Source organism: Canis lupus, chromosome 25 (genome assembly GCF_011100685.1).
Source record: "Canis lupus familiaris isolate Mischka breed German Shepherd chromosome 25, alternate assembly UU_Cfam_GSD_1.0, whole genome shotgun sequence".
NCBI classification, from domain to species: domain Eukaryota; kingdom Metazoa; phylum Chordata; class Mammalia; order Carnivora; family Canidae; genus Canis; species Canis lupus.
Genome location: NC_049246.1, coordinates 19,239,397 through 19,258,555, shown reverse-complemented (window position 1 = coordinate 19,258,555; position 19,159 = coordinate 19,239,397). Strand labels below are relative to the sequence as shown.

At 36.6% G+C, this 19,159-nt stretch overlaps 1 protein-coding gene across 4 annotated transcripts in view; it reads right to left on the bottom strand.

Moving 5' to 3' along the window:
• The window catches only part of PALLD (palladin, cytoskeletal associated protein), a 421,753-nt gene that overhangs the window by 378,848 nt on the left and 23,746 nt on the right, over positions 1-19,159 (bottom strand). For all 4 annotated transcript variants that reach the window (XM_038573555.1, XM_038573556.1, XM_038573558.1 and 1 more), the window contains exon 2: positions 15,607-16,598. In XM_038573555.1, the coding sequence (XP_038429483.1) occupies positions 15,607-16,517 (911 nt within the window). In that variant the 5' untranslated portion in view covers positions 16,518-16,598. The remainder of the gene's footprint in view (positions 1-15,606; positions 16,599-19,159) is intronic.

Sequence of the window (19,159 nt, the reverse complement as noted above, 5' to 3'; positions counted from 1 at the left end):
TCATTAGAGTTTACTTAGGCCAGGGTAATAAACACACCAAAAAAATGCCTGAGAGTACACCTGTGGTAGCTACTCTTCAGATAGTCTAGTGAGTGGAAGAAAATAATAGATTGTTGTTTTAAGTCACTAAGTTTTGAAGTGGTTTGTTATGCACCATTAAGTACATAAAGCACCACTTCAAATACATAAAGCATGAACAATTAGGAAGTCTGTCAAATAGCCAACTTTTGCAGTTAGTAATCCCATATACACCACTAACCAGGGGTATATCTTTGGGTATTTTACTTCCCTCCTTGAGCCTCAGTTTCTTATATGTAAAATAGTGATACAATAATAATAGATCCCTATCCTGTAGAGCTCTTGCAAGGATTGGATGAGAGAATGGATATAAAGTCCTTAGAAAAATGACAAGTATATATGCTCCACAAAGTGTCAGTCATTATTTTCCTCATTGACAGAGAATGCATAAATAAGGAAATTCCACTGATGACATAAAATGTGTTTCTGTACTTTCAAATCAATGTGATTCTTTTGTCAAATTAACAGAATTGGAATTGGCTTACTTAAAAATCCTAAAAGCAAACAATGAGGAGTAAAAGGGAGGATAGAGCTGGAAAAAAAATTTCTGAGCCAGATAATTTGCCAGTGAATAATCTAGAATTTACCTTAGCAATTCCAGGGTAAAACATTTCTGGAATTGATCATGTACCCTTATCTAGATTGTGAAGATTATGGGTCATCTTATAAACAGAGGTATGGGCAAATCAGAAAAAGTTATCAGTCCTGGTGCCAATGAGGAAGAGAGGATACACTAAATCCCAATGACTCAAGGAAAGTTTCATGAAAGGATTAGATCCAAAGGTGTTGTCAAGGTATAAGGAAACCATAAGGGATAATGCATCACCCTGGGGCTATAAAGCCTGTTTCCACTCTTGAGCCTGCAGAATTAGAGGCAGAAGGGAGGCAGCAGTTTCCTGAACACAGAAAAGAACATCATTTTGAGTGAAGACCTTCCTTGGATAGGGAGAGCCAACAGAAGGCCACAGGGAGGTAGCCAGGGGACTAAGTACCATAAATTCCTCTGACCTGCCATAGCTCCCCAGGGCTGAACCCAAACGGAGCCTTGAAGGAATGTATTGTAGTCCACCCAGTTCAGCTTTCTAGGGAAGAGTGGGGTGGAGGAGAGTGGAAAGAGAATCTGTAGGGGCCTATGAAAGATAACCAGAGGATACTGAGGGATAAAGCTGCAAGAACAGACTAATGAATCCTCACATTTAAGTACTTATATTTTCATAATCTTAATACAATTTTGTGGCAGTTTGGACCAAAGGAATATTTTCGAGTTTCTCTTCTGATCCATTGAGAAGACATAGGGAACCCAAAGGAGATATTGTCTTCATTTCCTTCTATTTCTTCTATACCTAACACTCTAAGTCATAAGGAAGCAATCTGTAAGCATTAGTCTTTTCAGCAATGATTCATGTCACTTCAGGATTGCTGTCAGATAAGTGTTGTGCTGAGCAAACAGCTATTTGTTCACAAGCAGCTGAGCAAATGCCACAACCGGTCAGCAAAGCAGGGGATTCTTGCTTATTATTTTATTTCTCCTGGACATTTGATCTGGAAATGTTTTGTATATGGCTGTCTTGATGGTCTCTAGCACTCAACCACCTTCAGCTCTGCCTTTTCTCATTTCTTCTTGGAACAGTTTCAGAAATCATCTGCTTCAAATCCGTTAGCCTTTCCTCTTTCTCCATTTCTCTTTGTTGAGCCTTCATTTGCCTCTCTGTAATGTTTTAACCCCTGACTTCAAGCTTGCTGACTGCTTTGATAGTCTCAGATCTGTTTACTGTAATTGGCTGACCAAATATAGCCGTGCAGATGAGTGTTTGAGAAATACATGCCAACAGCCTCAGATAACTTCTAATAGTCGTCACCCATCATCCCGTGGACATTAAGTGGAGGTGATTTGTGTAGGTATAGCATTTTGTGTGAATGCTGGAAGGCAAACTAAGTTGTGTTTCTATAAATCCACCTGAGGAGTGAGCAGTCCACCTAGACAAAGGTGAAGCAAAGAGGGCAAAAGATACATTCAGTGAGGCAAAAGAAAAAGGAGTTATTTGCAATGTGGATAGGAGTGAGAGAAAAGATGAACCCAATTCATCTTTCGGTTTGGATCATAATTTAGTCTAATTCCATGGAAGTGAGAAAATTTAACATTTCAACTGGAGCAAACTGTAATGAAAGACAGGTTTTGGCTGGGTTTGATCTTTTTCTGATTTGTCAAAATGTGAAAGCCAAAAAACCATCAAAAGAAGAGAAAAAACACATGTGGGGAATTGAAGACTTGAGGAAGACCCCATGGAGTCAAGAAATTGCAGAGACCACAAAGTGCATTCTGAATTGGAGGAGGCTAAGAGCTAGTCTTGTGTTCTGAGAAAAATATGGCTTTGTGAGCTCCTGAGCTATGTGTGGGAAGCTGAACTCTGTGCTGGAAGGCAACAGGCTGCTTCTAGGTCTTGTTAGAAGACACACCTTGAAATTCCAAAGAGCTAAAGCCATTTTACATAGTATCCTAGATGAATAATGTTAAGATTTTAAGATTTACAGATGAAAGGGAGTAGGTAAGTATGAAATTTTTTAATTGGCAATGTAAGTTACAGGTATATATTATCTATTATACAATGGTAGTAAAATTACTTTGATTTGGAGTAGGATAGACACACCTTGTTAATGGATTCATCGTTCTACCTGCATTGGCCTGTTAGGAATTGGAAAAAAAATACAATCCAAACACAAGTCTCATACTAGAGTGATTTTACTTGTTGTTTTTCTGTGGACTATCTGTTATTTAACTGGGAGTTATGGCATCTCTAATCTGAGGTAGCACATTAGTATATTCCATTAGCCAACAGTTAAACAAATGAGTACTTAAAACATTTGCCCCAATTCCCTCCAATTAAAAAAAATTTTGGGGGGGGTTAAATTTAAGGGTCTAGGATAGAAAGGAATTAGTCAAGATACTTGTAGAACTGAATGTGTACACATATTTCCTGTAAGTGAAACTGACCCACCCTGAGGTAAGATGGTATTTTCCTAGAGAACTCCCCTGATTACATGTATAACACCCACCCCCTATAATTACCACACCATGTGGCCCTTGATAAATTTTGTGGTGAGCTGAGGAACATCTGTCATTTTGGTATGCACACTGGCTTGCACATACTATGACAACATGCATCCTATCTACTATCCAAATGTTGATCTGATTTCTTTAATACTGATACTTCCTTCTTAATAGCTGCCTGTTCAAATTTAAAGCTATTTAGTCTGTAAAAAAATTACCTTATTGTATTATATTTTACAATGGCCTTTTGTAGAAAAGGTCTATCAGAAATCAGTTGAGCTAACATGTTGTTGGTATTGTTGGGGCCCGTTCTTTCTTTATTTCAGGCAGTGATAATTTGTCCTTGTTCTTGGAGCACAGAATGACTCCATGAATCAGGATTCTGGCCAACATATGCCAACACATTCTTAATTAAAATGCTGGCCACTACACATAAGAATTAAAGAGTACCGTACTGGATTACAAATCATATCTCTTATGTTCTGTTTGGGATTATTGCTCTGTTTACAAGAGAAAGAGAGAGACCTTGGCTAACTGTCCTTGATGGTAGAAGTTATAACCCCATGGTCCCACAAACTGCAGGAATGGAGATTGTTCCTACTAATCACGATGCTGAGTCTCCATCAACGATGACACAATAGAGTGACTAGAAGTATACACAATGTAAAGTTTTCTCATGAGGACCAGGAAATCACTAGTCATGTTTCCTTTCTTTTCCAAATTTTCTATCTTGGGCAATGGAAGGAAGCAATTCATGAACATTTCACTTTTCAAGGAATAATGACTACTGTGTTAGGTGTTTCTAATGGCAAGCTGGGGCCCACCCAGACTTTGCTGGGGCACCATTCTATAAGAAATTCTTTGTGTTCCACTCTGACTTTTTGGATGTATAGGGTAATGCTAAAAAGTAAAGACTCTGGGCAATTGGATAATTTTCATAAGCTATTCACGCTTTTGTTTCTTGTTTCTAAAACAGAGATTTTATAATATTATAGCTCGCTGGACCTAATATACCACTCATTATAAGACACTATTATTTCATGAACTATTAAGAAAGAAAAAAAAAAAAAACAGTATGCAGTACCAAAAAGGCAAACAGCTCAATTAAAATGACAAAAGAAACAGTTCTGACCAAATTTGTGTATATACAGACGATCACAATCGTATCATAACTATGGTCTGATAATGATTGTGAAATGCTCTCTTCTGCAAGATGCATTCTAATTATAGACACGTTAAAGTATGACAAAGTATATATCTTAGTACTCAAGAAATATGGTAGTCTCTACCTTGTAGGAATAGTGAGTTTATCCGTGAAAAGAATGTCTGGCATGTGCTAAGTACTCAAGAAATGTTGGCTATTAATATTATTATATATACTGTTTTTGAAAGGGGGAGAGGGAGCATGTTGGGGGGGAGGGGCAAAGGGAGAGTAAGAGAGAGAATCCAAAGTAGGTTTCACACCCCGCATGGAGCCTGCACAGAGCCCAGTCTCATAACTCCAAGATCATGATCTGAGGAAAAATCAATAGTGGAGGCACAATTGAGCCACCCAGGTGCCCCAATATCTACTATTATTACTAGGAAAATGACAGCAACATTTATGAGGTTTTAATTTTCATACTCTCAGGAAAATAAAGAGGAATTATTTTAACTTGGGACTTTAGAATGATAAACAAAGGGTTTGAGAATGGCTTAAGCTTCCTACAACTTAGTGGTCTATGTAATTCTGCACAATGACTGCACAGACATGTATGATGAAGTTGAATACTACAGTAAGTTTCAGGTGTTAACTTAAAAAGTTTCCTCATGAGGGCCTGACAAAGCCTCTAAATATTAGGAGTGCCTAGGCCTAAGCTAAGTCTTTATTTTTGACCAAATCCTCTTATTTGTGAATAATACCTTTTTAGTATCATTATTCTAGAAAGCTCAGTAGTCCATGGTGTTTCCTTCATTATATCCAAATACATATAATGATATAGAAAATTCTTGCTTTTTTTTTTTTTTAATAGGCTCCATGCCCAATGTGGAACCCAATATGGAGCTTGAACTCATGAACTTGAGATCAAGACTTGAGCTGAAATCGAAAGTCAGATGTTTAATTGACTGAACAGTCTGGGTTCCCCAATGATGTAGAAAATTCTTAATTTTTGTCTGTGGTGGTTCAAAATCCAAAACTGAAACAAATATTTCCTACTTCCTCTTCTTTTTTTTTCTACTTCCTCTTCTTAGCCTTCATAACTGTATATCTATTGCGCTATCTATGTATAAGCACAACTGGAATATTCTCTGCTAATGAAATTGATCTGTGATAACTTCTGTGATGGCAAAAATGATTTTTTTTACTACACTGTATATAATAAGTCTTTCAAGTAACATCTTGTTTCATTAATATATAAATATTTGTAAACTTATATGTAGAAGTATATGGGAAAGGTCCTATGCTTAACTCATTGAACCACACTGTGTATCAACCATCTTTCAAGGTTTCAAGTAATATCTTCTTTCATTAAGATATAAGTGTTTTCAGGGGCACCTGGATGGCTCAGTTGGTTAAGTGCCCAACTCTTGATCTCAGCTCAGATCTTGACCTCAGGGTGGTGAGTCTACACCCTGTATTGAGCTCCACACTGGGTGTGGAGTCTACTTTTAAAAATGTGCATGTGTGTGTGTGTGTGTGTGTGTGTGTGTATGTGTGTTTGTAAATTTAGATGTAGAATATGATGGCAAAAATGATTTTGAAGATATTTCTGGCTTTTAAAGACAGAACCAATTCACTTCAAATATAAATTTTCTTTTTTTCCTTTCACATGTCCTCCCTTCCTCCCTCCTATCCTCCTTTCCTTCTTTCTCCTCGTTTTCACCTTTCTCTTCCTCTACCCTCTCCTCACCCTCCTCCTCCTTTTCCTCTTCCTTCTTCAAAGATTCTCCTCCAAGACTTGGAAATCCTTTTCACCAGACTTGTTTTCTATTTTCCCCTTAGAAAATACTTACCAATTCCAACAACCAAGACTAAAAGCTGTTACTTTAGGGAAAAAAAAATCCTGTTTCCTAGGCTATTTTTATTTAAGTGTTCTAGCCCACATGTGAACCATATAACCACTCATTGGAAACTTGTTTCTGTGGCCTAATTTCCTCTATGCTATTATATAGAATTAGACTTCACTCTTACAACTCATGATCAAGAAAACAATGTTTCCACTTGGAATTAGTAATTCTTCTGCCAGGAAAGGCTTTTGATTGGGTTTCACTATCAGTGCTCACATGACTAGCACTTTACTCCTATTCCAGTACATATTAAATATGACCCTGTTTCTTGGCTCAAAGAAATTAAAATTAAATAGGAAAGAATCAGTTCTATTGCTACACATCACCTGAACACATCAACTGGTAGAAAATCTTTGTTTGCATCTGGATCAGCACAGTAAGCTGCATCAGGTTTCAGACTTGCAATTGTGTTTGCTACAGTTGTATTTATAAAATAACTCCTTTTAACCGTCAAAAGAATGCATCATGGAAGTGAAGTTCTTGAATTGCTGTAATTATGCCTAAACAGGTTCAGTGATCCATTATGCGGCCCTGCCTCAAGGCAAATGAAGAAACATGTCAAGAAGTACTTTAAGCAACTCTACAGAAAAGACTTAAGACATTGAGTAGTTTTGACTGTGAACGTATCCATCCCAAATTTCAGAGTCAAATTTTTTCAAAACAACTATTCACAGTAGTTTGCATAATAGTAAATTAAACTTCCAAAACCACATTCTTTTCCTTTTGAGAGCTTTGCTGTATGGTATAATACTTAGTAGGAAGAAAATACAAAATCAAAGCCAATTTATCTAGCTGGGGGAAAAGCCTGCATTTGTTACTCCAATTATTTTTAGAGTTTTCTTCCTGCTGAAATTATTGGAACACAAAAACAGGGAGTGGTTAAAGTGTTGGGGAACCACTTTCAATTGGCTTTAGTAAGTATTTCACAAAGAGTCATGAAATTAACTCAGGAAAATTGCTAAACAATTTAAAAAGCAGCAAGAAAACAATAGTCAGAGACTTGATTTTAGAAGGCTTTCCAAGTTGTCCGGAGTCCACAATAAGGCTGACCTTCACAGCTTTTAGGTTTGGGAAGAGAGGATGTGGAGATGATTAGTTGTAGGAGGAAGGGTAGAGATGGAAAGAAATTACTTATCTTTGGCTCTAATCCCACCCCTGCGGCCATGAAGGAACAGAAGGCCAAGTGAGGTAAAAGTTACTAGACAATGACAATAGACCGAGATCAGGGGACAATATCCCAACAGCCCTTGGCAGCCTGGGTATTGATTCTGACCTTGAGATAGGAATCTGAGACTCACTGTCCAAACAGGATTAAAAACATTTTTTGAGATATATTGTATTCTTTATATATTATGTTTAGCCTTTAAAGTTGAAGTGTTCCCTCTCTATAAACCCTACACCATTGGAAATATGAGCAGTACAAAAGAAAGTTGTAGCATAAAAATTTTTAAGAAAAAGAAGAGATTCAAAGATTTTTGAGAAGGTAGAGTGTAGGGAGCATGTAACAAATCAATGACAATAAACAATAAAGGTGAACACTTTATAATAATAATAAATAACTTTATAAAATACCTTAATATTTATTAAGCTATGTACTGGCAGAGTTCTAAACTCTTTCCTTATGTTAATTGACTTAGCACTCATAATAACACTAGAGGTAGGTAGTTTTATTATTCTCATTTTACAGACAAGGAAACTGAGGCATAGAAAGGTGAAATAATTTGCTAACATGACTGGACATGTGATAGAGGCCAGATTCACACTCTTGCTTCAGTATCTTTATGATCAGCTGCAAAACCCTTTTGCTGTTTGTTCTGTAAGCATTTTTTTTTGTAATGCATAAGCATCTATTTCTTAATTGTAAAGGGATTTTCTGACCACCTTTATTTCCTAGGAAAATTTGTGTTGATGTTTGTTTATTGATCAGTTTTCTTGTTAAATCCAGAAACTTGGCTATCAAGATGTAAACTGAAATGATGGAACCAATTCTTTAGAATAGATCCTACTATCTGATTTGGCTGCTGCTACTTTATAACTATATACCAATGATTGTTATTACTATATTAATACTCCATATTTGCCTTGAATATCAAGTTTGCTTCTTGATTCATTGAGATATCCATATGAACAGCATTGTGTACAGCATTGTGTACATTGGCCTATCACAGCATCACAGGTTCATGGGTTGGCCAAGAACAGATGATAGGGCAGTTGCTGTCACTCTGTAATGTTCAAATTGTTAAACAATAGCTCCACAAAACAGAGCCAATATTTCCTGGGTTCATTGATACTGAGCTACCTTATTTTACTCACTGGTCTACAAAAGCAGATTCAATATTCATTTGAATATAAATTTAATTCATATTAAACTGCTTTTAGCAGTTAAAGCATTGTAGAAGGTATAGGTCATTTTTCACATGGGAATTACAAGTGGGTGGATATTGGATGGAAATAGGGGTTGAGAAAGAATGAAAAGGATAGGAAAGAGGATATAATAGCATAATAGGTCATATTGCCTTAATTTATTAACTCATAAAAATCACCTATGAGGGGGAATCAGAGATAAGTTTATTTCATTTCAATGAAAATAAAGGTGCTACTCTGTTGCTTAATCTCCTTTGGTTTCTAGTTCAATGGTAATTTGATGTTGAGAACACTAATTGTCCCCTGTAAAATACAAAAGACTTAGTTTTTCAAGCCAATGCAAATGTACGGAAAAAGAAAACAATTAAAAGATTTAGAAATAAATTAAAGGAAATGATAAAAGAATAAGAAAAATAGGAACCTAAAACATGTTTTTGAAGATTTTATTTATTATTCATGAGAGACACAGAGAGAGACAGAGACACAGGCAGAGGGAGTGCCATCTGATTCTTGTTGTGTCCCTAGAGCTTAGAATGGTGCTTGGCATATAATAGGTCCTATAGGGAGCCTGTTGTGGGACTTGATCCCAGCACCCCAGGATCATGACCTAATCCAAGGGCAGACGCTCAGCCACTGAGCTACCCAGGTGCCCCAGGAACCTACAACATTAATTGGTATTGTTTCTGTTGGATTCTGCCCCATTTTGCTTGCTCCCATTTACCACATATGATAATATGGGGGGGATAATTGGGTTGGTGAAATGACAATATGCAACTCTTGTTAGTCTTCAGATTTTCACTATTTCAAAAAAGGTACCACGTGTGTATGCATGTGTGTGTGTGTGGGGGGGGGTGTCTAAATGCAGGAATTTTGTCTTGGGAATGAGAGACTCATATACAAATTTTTCTATCCTCTGTAGTCAATAAATTGGGTAGACTAACCATAGAAGATCTCTGGCAGAAGACTGAGTACATATACCATTCTATTACCATGAATTTAAAATAAGAAAAATTTTAAAAGCTTTAAAACAACTAAGACAACTCAGAAAATTGATGAACTTATAACTCATGAGGGCAAACACCGAAGAAGCCAGCATATCTAATTTACATTGCTTACCACCCAGACATTTTCTAGATGTTATGTATAGACTAAATTATGCCATTCATTTATTGGAAACATTGCTGTGAACATACCAAATACATAACTGGGATAGTAGAGTAAAATAGAAAGCTATTATTTTTCAATGAGTATAAAATTAGCATGAAATATAGCCAGGAGTGAAATTCATTTATATATTCAATTCATATTTACTGAGCACCTATTATATGCCAAGCACCATTCTAAGCTCTGGGGACACAACAAGAATCAGATGGCAGTCCCTATATTCAAGGGTTTTATATTCTACTTAGGAAGACAGACAATGAAAAAAATTAAACAAGTAAAATGCAGAATTTATTGGATAAGTTCTGTGAAGAAAAACAATGAGTGAAATAGAGAATAAGCTGGGCAGGGCCTTTTCTTTTACATAGAGTAGTTAGGGAAGGCCATACTCTGAATGAAGGTGATATTTAAGGAGAGATATGAAGGAGATGAAGGATCTAATCCTGCATATATCTGGGGAAAGAGGAAACAGTATGTGAATAAACCCTGAGACAGGAACACACCTGGCATGTCAGAGTATAGCAAGAACACCGTTGTAGCAGGAGTGGGCCAAACAGGGGCATGGTAGGAGATGAAATCAGAGAGATGGTGCCTTACTTTATGTTTATGTTTTACTCTGAGTGAGATAAAAGGCACTGGAAATCTTTGCACTGTGTTGTGACCACAATTTCATTAAAAAGGATCATGCTAGGGGCAATAAAGAGTATAACGAGCAATGATGGAAACAAGGTGACAGATTAGGAAGGTTATGCAAATATCCCAGGGGAAGATGGTGGTGGCTTGACCCAGCCAATGTTGACGTCCCAATTAGTGGTCTGAAGTGGTCTGATTCTAGGTATATTAAAGGCAGAGCCAACTGCATTTGCTGGGTGGATTGGATGATGTGAGATGTGAGAAAAAGAAGAGCCAAGGATGACCCCAGAGTTTTTCTCTTAGCTGTAGCTGGAAGGAAGATTGTCACTTATTGACATGTAGAAGATTTAGAAAGAGAAGGGTTTTGGAGGAGAGGAGATCCACAAGTTCAGTTTTGGATATATTAAATTTGATATACCTATTAGATATCTGAGCAGAGATGTCCAGTAGGCAATTGGTAATTACATGAAAGTTTAGGTTATGTACACCTTCAGCTTTATTGTATATCACAAAATTATTCCCCAAATTATTTATACCTATTTACATTTCATGTTCATGTAACAACATGGTTAATTTTTCATTCTGATAATCTAATGGTAATATCTGATGTCGCATTGTGAAGATACTCTTTAACAAAAACAAACAATACTCCTGGAACTATACCATCTGAATCTTAACAATCACCACATGTTTATAACCTACTAGCTAGTGGTGCTATTGCCACATTTTCCCAAACCAAAGTAGTCAATAACTGGAATATACTGATACTCCTAGGAAAAAAAGTGAATCAGTGGTTTGTTTCTATTTTCTTTTGAGGAGATGGAAATTTCTACAGACAGCATGCATAGATTTGATATGGCTAATTCTCTTGTTTTGGGTTTTGATGATGATCAATGTCTCACTAATGTAAACTAACTTGGAAGCATTGGAGGTACTAGATTTTTGATTTTTGAAGGAAAGAATGTAATTTTGTATATTCATCAAAACTTTACTAGGCTAATACTGATGACCTAATAGCCTCCTTATGATTAGGTGTAATTGTACTTAGAATATTAAATGTGCTTGGACTACTGCTGGACTCACTTTTACTGCAATAAGTGGATATTTAAAGGTGTTTTTCTCTGAGTATGTTCACATTTACCTCAAAATACAATTTGAATATGAGGGTGGTTTGGATTACTGTTTATAAATTGAGAATAATTTATTTTGTTTGTAGTTACTTGATGGGGAATTTCTGCTTTCCCCATGCCCAAACATTTTTTCGTTTATGTTGATTGACTTACTTTGCAGTATTAACTTACTGCAAAGAAAGAGAATAACCATGAATGGCTCTGTGTGTGTGTGTGTGTGTTTTTTAGTAGAAAAATATTGTGGAAATTATCAAGATATTATTTTCTTTAAAGGTATTTGGAATGAATTCCAGGTGGCAGTTTTGCTCATCTCCATTTCTGGAGCTTGTCAGTAAGCCATCCACAACAAGCAAAACAGTAGTGACAGTGGCCAAATCTTCTTGTGAGTCACTCAGTACCTGATCAGGAATTAGAAGACCTGAGTTATATTCTAGTCTCTATGATTAATTAATAATTTTTCTATTAGTAGGCAAATAATTCCCTATTTCTCAGTTTCTTTAAAATGGTTTGAAATATATGGTTGCCATAATAAAATATTTTTAAAAATATAAAGTGAAAATGAGAGGTCTCATTTTTATAGTACTTCTGAACTAAAATTCTTCGTGAATTTTTCTCCAACTCACAAAAGCTGAGAGTGGAGGGAACAGGGAAAGTGAGTGATATAAAGGAACATGTTTTATAACTACTATTATAAAGTAGTGTATGAGAAATACCAAACACTGGGACATATCAGAAAAATGTGTAAATTCTGACTTGATTTAATTTAATGTAATAATTCAAAATGTTAACAAATAATTTGTGTGTAATTTGAGTAGTATCTAGATTGTATACAGCCTCAGTTACTATACATAAGCTTTCTTCCACCAGCCTTTCTCTTTTTGTTGAGGTTGTGTTGGAACTATGCAAAAATAAAGAAGGAAAATACATTTTTTCAGTTCTCTTTGTGGTTATATCTGATATTTATGCCATATATTTGTGGGAGAATAAAGTAGAAAAGCCTTGGACTGAACTGGCCTGGCTTCGATCCTACTGTTTCCACCAATCCTCCCTTTTGCTGGGACCACTTTATCTACCTTCATTAAGTTTCACTATGTCCAGTTTCCCAGACCAAATTTCTATTCAGGCCAAATTTAAGTAGCTCCAGGCCAGCAGCTTAGTAGCCCAGCCATGTTAGTCTAACAATTTGTTTCCCTATTCTGGACGCAGCACAAGTTTAGTCACTAAAGTCTCACCTCATTTAACCATACCTGAGTCTCTATTTCCTGAACTGTGCCTCTTCTATTGTCCTTTGGAGCAGTAGCCTTACCTTTTCCTTAAATTCCTGAAGGGTAGAACTTTTTCCCTGTGCTTCAGACCCTGTATCTGGATGCAGATACCTGCTGCCATCTTTTCCTGTGATGCATTTCTTTGAAGTAAGTCTGGACCTTACCATTGGCAATTGCACCACATCTTACTCACCTGCCCTATAGCTGCTGACTTCTCAATAACTGAATGTCTCTATGCTTACCAGTCATCGTCTGTTGGTCTTCTGCTTATTGGTTGCTTCAGGTTCCTCTGATACCCCTTGCTCTCTATGGGTCCTGTTACCTGCTTCTGGGATCTTAGGAGGTAGCCTAGCAATCAATAGGTCTGTGCAATCTCTGGGTTTAGAGTCTCCTGGACTGACTGAGTCTGAGCCAGGTTCTAAAATGCTCCAGAGGAGGGCACATTTTATTAAAGGTAGTATTCTTCATATGAAGTTTCCTTCAAAGAAGATGATCTTTTTAGACTCTCATGTCTCATGTGGAAAAGGAACTCAGTGTTCTTAGGCATTTGGTATACCTACAAATGCATAAAAGAGAGTACCAAAATCTTTGGAACAGAAATTAAGAAAATCCAGTACATTTTCCTCTCAAAATACAAAACAAAACAAACAAAAATTCCAAAGGATACAAAAATGACCAGCTAGTTTTAAACAATGGTGCATTTCATCTAAGACTTAATTAACTCTAGAAAGGCATAACTTGTAATGTTTAAGGACATTGGTCATGAACTTTGCTAGGCCAGGAGGTGACAAGAGAAAGCTAGTTAATAATTCTGTAGTTACTAACTAAGTTAACACCCTCAATCCCAGTAAAAAGAAGGGAGACAGAAGCATGAATTTGATGTTCCCCAAATTACTAAATGTTTAAGTGAACCTTAATATAATAATTATGGTCTGCTCACTTGAACGAATCCTTTGATATTAAACAGATTGTTTTTGTCATTTTTGAAAGGGCATAGTATATTTACTTGCCACAGTAATATGTTTGAAAGGGGCTTATTTCGTTTTTTGTTGTTTTTTTTTATATTTTTAAAAATTAAAAAAAAATTTTTTTGAAAGGGGCTTATTTTGGAGGTTAATGTCAGTGGAGTCATATGTAGTATGAAAACCTGTGAAACTGTTTTGAATGACGTATGAAAGTATTACTCATAAAGAATTATTTGTTCACAAGATTAGTAGGTTGAAAGCAATCTAAGTAGAATCCAAAAGTACCACACAATTTCATCTCCATCATAGGCAAAAATGATAAGAAAAATTCTGTATCGAAAAGATGCATAAATGCAGAATTTAGGATGACATCTTGAATGGAATGAATCCAGTAAGAAGTTTTTTACTGCCCCCTGCTGTCAGTTTCTAAAAGAAATATAGTAAAATTACTGTAAAAACTGACTCCAGAGGAATTAGTTGAACAAATTGGTTGGGAAAAAAAAAATTCCCTGCCTTTAATTACACCACTTTTTAGCCAATAATGCTAATGTTTACTTCATGTTTGTGAGCAATAACCTGTCAAACTAAGAGACCTAACTCTAGCAGAGTGTCTATTAGTGGATGTAGGGTAAGAGGTCAAGTTTGTGGCTTGTGAAATGCTATATTAATAAGAATGTACCAGTATTGCAATTTTTAGCCAATGATGCCTACTTAACATTTTGCCAAATTTCACAATTTTGAGTTTACTTTTTAATATTTACGTAATCCAAGTAAAACATCTTTCATTAATAAAAGCAAAACTTTCAAAATAACTGAATGAATAAATGGCTTATTTTTGTAGTATAATCCAGTTTGTAATGTTATTTTCATTTTGGCATATAAAATTAAGTAATGAGAAATAATAAAAGTATTAGATACTAACACAGCAGTCACAAGAGGCAAAGCACTGTTTTAGTTTTTCACATATTATTTTACTTGGTCCTTATGAAATAGAATGAGGTAGGCATTATTTTAATTCCCATTTCACAGATAAAAAAACTAAGTCACAAAGTAACTTGCCTCAATGACACAATTGGCAAAAGGTGGAGCCATGATTGGAAACACTGCAATTTGATTCCAGGGTCAACCTTCTTTAACTTTTTGCAGAGAAAGTATGAACTCTGCAAGAAGGAAGAACTCTAGACATTAGAATAGTCATGGGGGTGTAAGTGTATATGGATTCCAACTAACCTCATGCTCATGTAATTGTTTGTTTGTTTGTTTGTTTTTTGCTATATCTCTGGCTGTAGTGGCCAGAGCTGGTGTATGAGCGACAGACCTGTATGACTTTCACCATGGTTTATCTTTCTTTGTTTCCTTGGTCGCATCACATTGAAGGTATGTGGGTGTGCTTTTTTAAACTGAATATGTGCCCACTTAGCCCAGGCCTTAGATCAGATTATATATTTGGGGGTAAATCTTGTGGTTGGCCTCTGCATATCTGTGCCTTACATCTCTGTACTGGCAGAAAACTTCCAGTTTTAGCCACACTTTCAGCCATCTTCAGCACCTCGTATTCAAGTTATGCACACACTTTCATGGTACCTTAAATGAATCAGTTTACATTTTAAGTTTCCTGGGATGTTATTCATACCAGAGTCCTATTTAATAACCTATTTGTGCTCCTCTATGCCTGTCTGATACTTTGCCTTCTCCTTAGTAGCACATGGTTCACGATAACAGGCACATCCCACCAGTGATATCTACTACAACTAGTATTTGCAATTCTGGGATGCTTTTTCCTTGCAGGTATTTGAAAACATCATGTCAGGCTCCAGAGGGCTCACTATACAGGAAATTTCTTCTCATTGAACATTAAAGTAAAATCAAAAGTCAACACAAATCATTTGATATTCACAATAAAAAGTTCTTACCTGACTCGAGGAGTTGGGTTTCCAGTGACTCTACACTCCAAGTAAACTCTACTTCCTTCTGCCACTTCTTGGCTCCGAAGCTTCTGGATGAATCGTGGAGCTGAGGGGAAGTGGAGTGCATTCTGGGGCTGTGGGTGAGAGATGTTATTGGTTGGCACTGCCTTGTCCTGGTCTGCTTGGTAGCAGTGCCTGGCTTTGGGTAACTTGACCTTGGCTTCTATCTCCTGTTGGTCTCCAGTGGGGCTCTGGCTGGCTGAGGCACTCATCAGGGTTGACGGCTGATTTTTAGGAGACAAGTACCCACTGTCTGGTGATGAGGACTCCCCAGTGGGGCTTCTATTTCTTGGCTTTGCTGCTTCTCTAAATATGGATGTCAGCTCCTCAATGAAATTAGCTGCCTTGTCACATAGCTGGCTCTGGGGGCCAGTCTTAACTTGATATGCTGGTTTGGGCTTTACATTTGTGTTGGGAGTTTTTGCACCACGTTTTTCAGCCTTTCGGAGGCTCCGGATATAGCTGGGACTGGCAAGCAAGGGTGATTTGGCAGGTTTCCTCTTTGAAGGAGATGAAGAGATACGGTCAGTTTGTTCTGGCAGAGGTTGGACAGGTGTTGGCCTGTTACCATGAGGTCTTCCTGAGGAGGTTGGTTCTCCAAATCTGGTCTCCTTATGGGAAGGATTTTCACAGACACTTACAGGAGAGGTGTTGAAAATCTGTGAGATCTCCTTTTCTGAGTCAAAATCTTCTGTTTCAGAGTTGGCTATCGCTCTCCGGGCCAGATCAAGACTCTTGTTTATCTCTTCCTGGCTGAGAAAAGCAGAGAGCTCAGGGAAGAAGTCGGCCTTCTTGCTTTCTTCCTGCATGTCTGACAGGGAATCGTAGAAGGAGTCATGGGAGGAAGTCTCCGACATATTTCAATAGTCTTCATACACTCTTTGTTTGCTTTCAACAGGAAGGCCAGAGGCACTGGAAACCAGTTTATTTCTTGTGTTCTGCAAGACGACATAGAGAGAATTGCCATTAGTAGTAATGGTTGTGTGTGTGTTTGTGTGTATTATCATAATACTACTAATTTACAAGTTGGGAGAAACATTAAAGTGAACAAATAAAGTTTTGTAAAAATACTTTTTTCTCTCTTCTTCAAGTTGGGAGAAATATTAAGTATACTTGCATTTATTATTTATCACTTTAATGTAATATTTTCCCTGTGAGTGAATATTAAGTATCTTACTAACCACCATTGAATAGCTAAAAAAAAAAAATATCTGCAGCAGGCATTAAAAATATAGTAGGGCATTCTGCTCTTCTTAGAGCCTCCTTCTTTTCTATCTCCCCCCACTATATACCTCATTAAAGCTCTAATTTCATTAATGTTATGAGATTAGTGGCTTATTGATATTTTAAGTAAATCTGATTCTGTTTATCTCACTCTAAACCACAAATATATTTGGATTTCAACTTTAATTTATCTTTAGTTTTCAATGAAATATTTGAAATCTTGTTTCATTTTTTCCTTGTGTCCATTTATATGCATTCATATTTACTCATTCAATAGTTATTTCAACACATAATTAATAATAACTTATTAAGTTTCATTTTCTAGACTGGAGATTGGCAAATTGTTTTACCAAGGGCCAAATGTAAATATTTTTGACTTTGTGGGCTGTACGTCTCTGTTGTACAAAGACACAATGCCTCTGGCCTTCCTGTTGAAAGCAAACAAAGAGTGTATGAAGACTATTGAAATATGTCGGAGACTTCCTCCCATGACTCCTTCTATGATTCCCTGTCAGACATGCAGGATGAAAGCAAGAAGGCTGACTTTTTCCCTGAGCTCTCTGGTTTTCTCAGCCAGGAAGAGATAAACAAGAGTCTTGATCTGGACTGGAGATCAACTTTGCATTGCGACATGACTGGCTAATGACAATACATAAATGAATAAGAATGGCTATGTGCCAACAAATCTTTATTTATGGACACTGATATTTGAATTTTATATAATTTTTACATGTCAAAATTTTATTTTTCCTTTGAATTTGATTTTTTTTCAACAGTTAAAATATATAGGGACACCTGGGTGGCTTAATCGGTTCAGCATCCGACTCTTGATTTTGGCTCAGGTCAGGATCTCAGGTCATGAGATCAAGCCCCGTGTCTGCTTGGAATTCTCTCTCTCCTTCTGCCCCTCCTCCCACCTCCCTCTCTCTCACTGTCCTCTCTTAAAAAAAAGAAAAGAAAAAGTGTATATATATATATATATATATATATATACTGATTATATACACACACACACACACACACATAATTGTTAGTCTGCAGGTCACATAGAAACAGGTGGTGAGATGGATAGATGGATTTGGCCCAGGGTTTGGGTCAGTTTGCTGACTCTTGATCTAGACTGAGGTCACAGTCCTTATATTCAAAGAATTAAAAGTCATATGGGATTATAAAGGGGAGAAGTAGAAAAGACATTAAACAAATAATATGATATAAAAATTAGAGTATTAAAGGAAAACTAAAAGAGCTTTGTTGCTATGAGAACCTAACAATCTTTTAAGGACATGTGAGAGAACTTTGTGCCTTGTATAGGACATTTATATGGAAATACCACCAGCATTTCTATGTTCATTATATAGAAATGCCACTACTGGTTTCACGATCTGCAAAATAATGGGGCAACAGCTGAAATTCCACTGCATTTTGAACTAAATGTTATGAGGTAATGACTCTCCTGTTACTCTAAGTATGCTATTCTTTTTCTATATATTGTTCAGAGAATGATAGAGGGAAGATCTGGAAAACTTCAGAAGGGAAATTTGCCTCAAGGTTGAGTCTAGATGTCAACAAAGGAAGCTTGTTGGATGTTGTGAAACTCAACTTTATAGGTTGGGATCAGGAGTAAACTTGGTAAGAAATTCATTCTCCATAAGGTAAGTGTTCCTCAGAATTGGGTTGCTTGTCCAGAAGCAGTTTCCCATCTAGGGATTCTTAGAGTGATGAGATTTTGTCTTACTAAGTGACATGTCATTTTCTCTCCTATGACCAAAAACGAGCCAGCTTGCATTTTTGACTCCTGTAAGTCTCCAATCTCAAAGAACATTATGTAAAGGGGTTCTAGTAATCTACCTCAAGGACTTACTACCACATAAGATACAGTGATTCATAGAATCTGTCAATTTAACAGAAGATATGTAATCAGATCCTAAAGCTCAATATTAACCTACCATGTTTTCTTTAGTCAAAAGTTGTACTTGTGTTTTAGGCGTCCTCTTAGAAAGATTACTCTGTTATACCTGAATTATGAGATCCTCCACATTCTAGTGCTATCCTATCTACTAAACCATATTACCCCCTATTCTCCTAGTAAATCTTACAAATCCATTGGACTGGTTTTGTCACTGTCTGCCTCTTTATAATATTACTGTAATTCCTTTGTCCTGTCTGTGCTCCAGAATGGAATCATTTTGATTCCTCACTGATTCTTTAAATATAGTTCATATATGGAGAGAAGATGTAATCAGTTTTGTATATTTTAATATGTTTTGTTCACGAG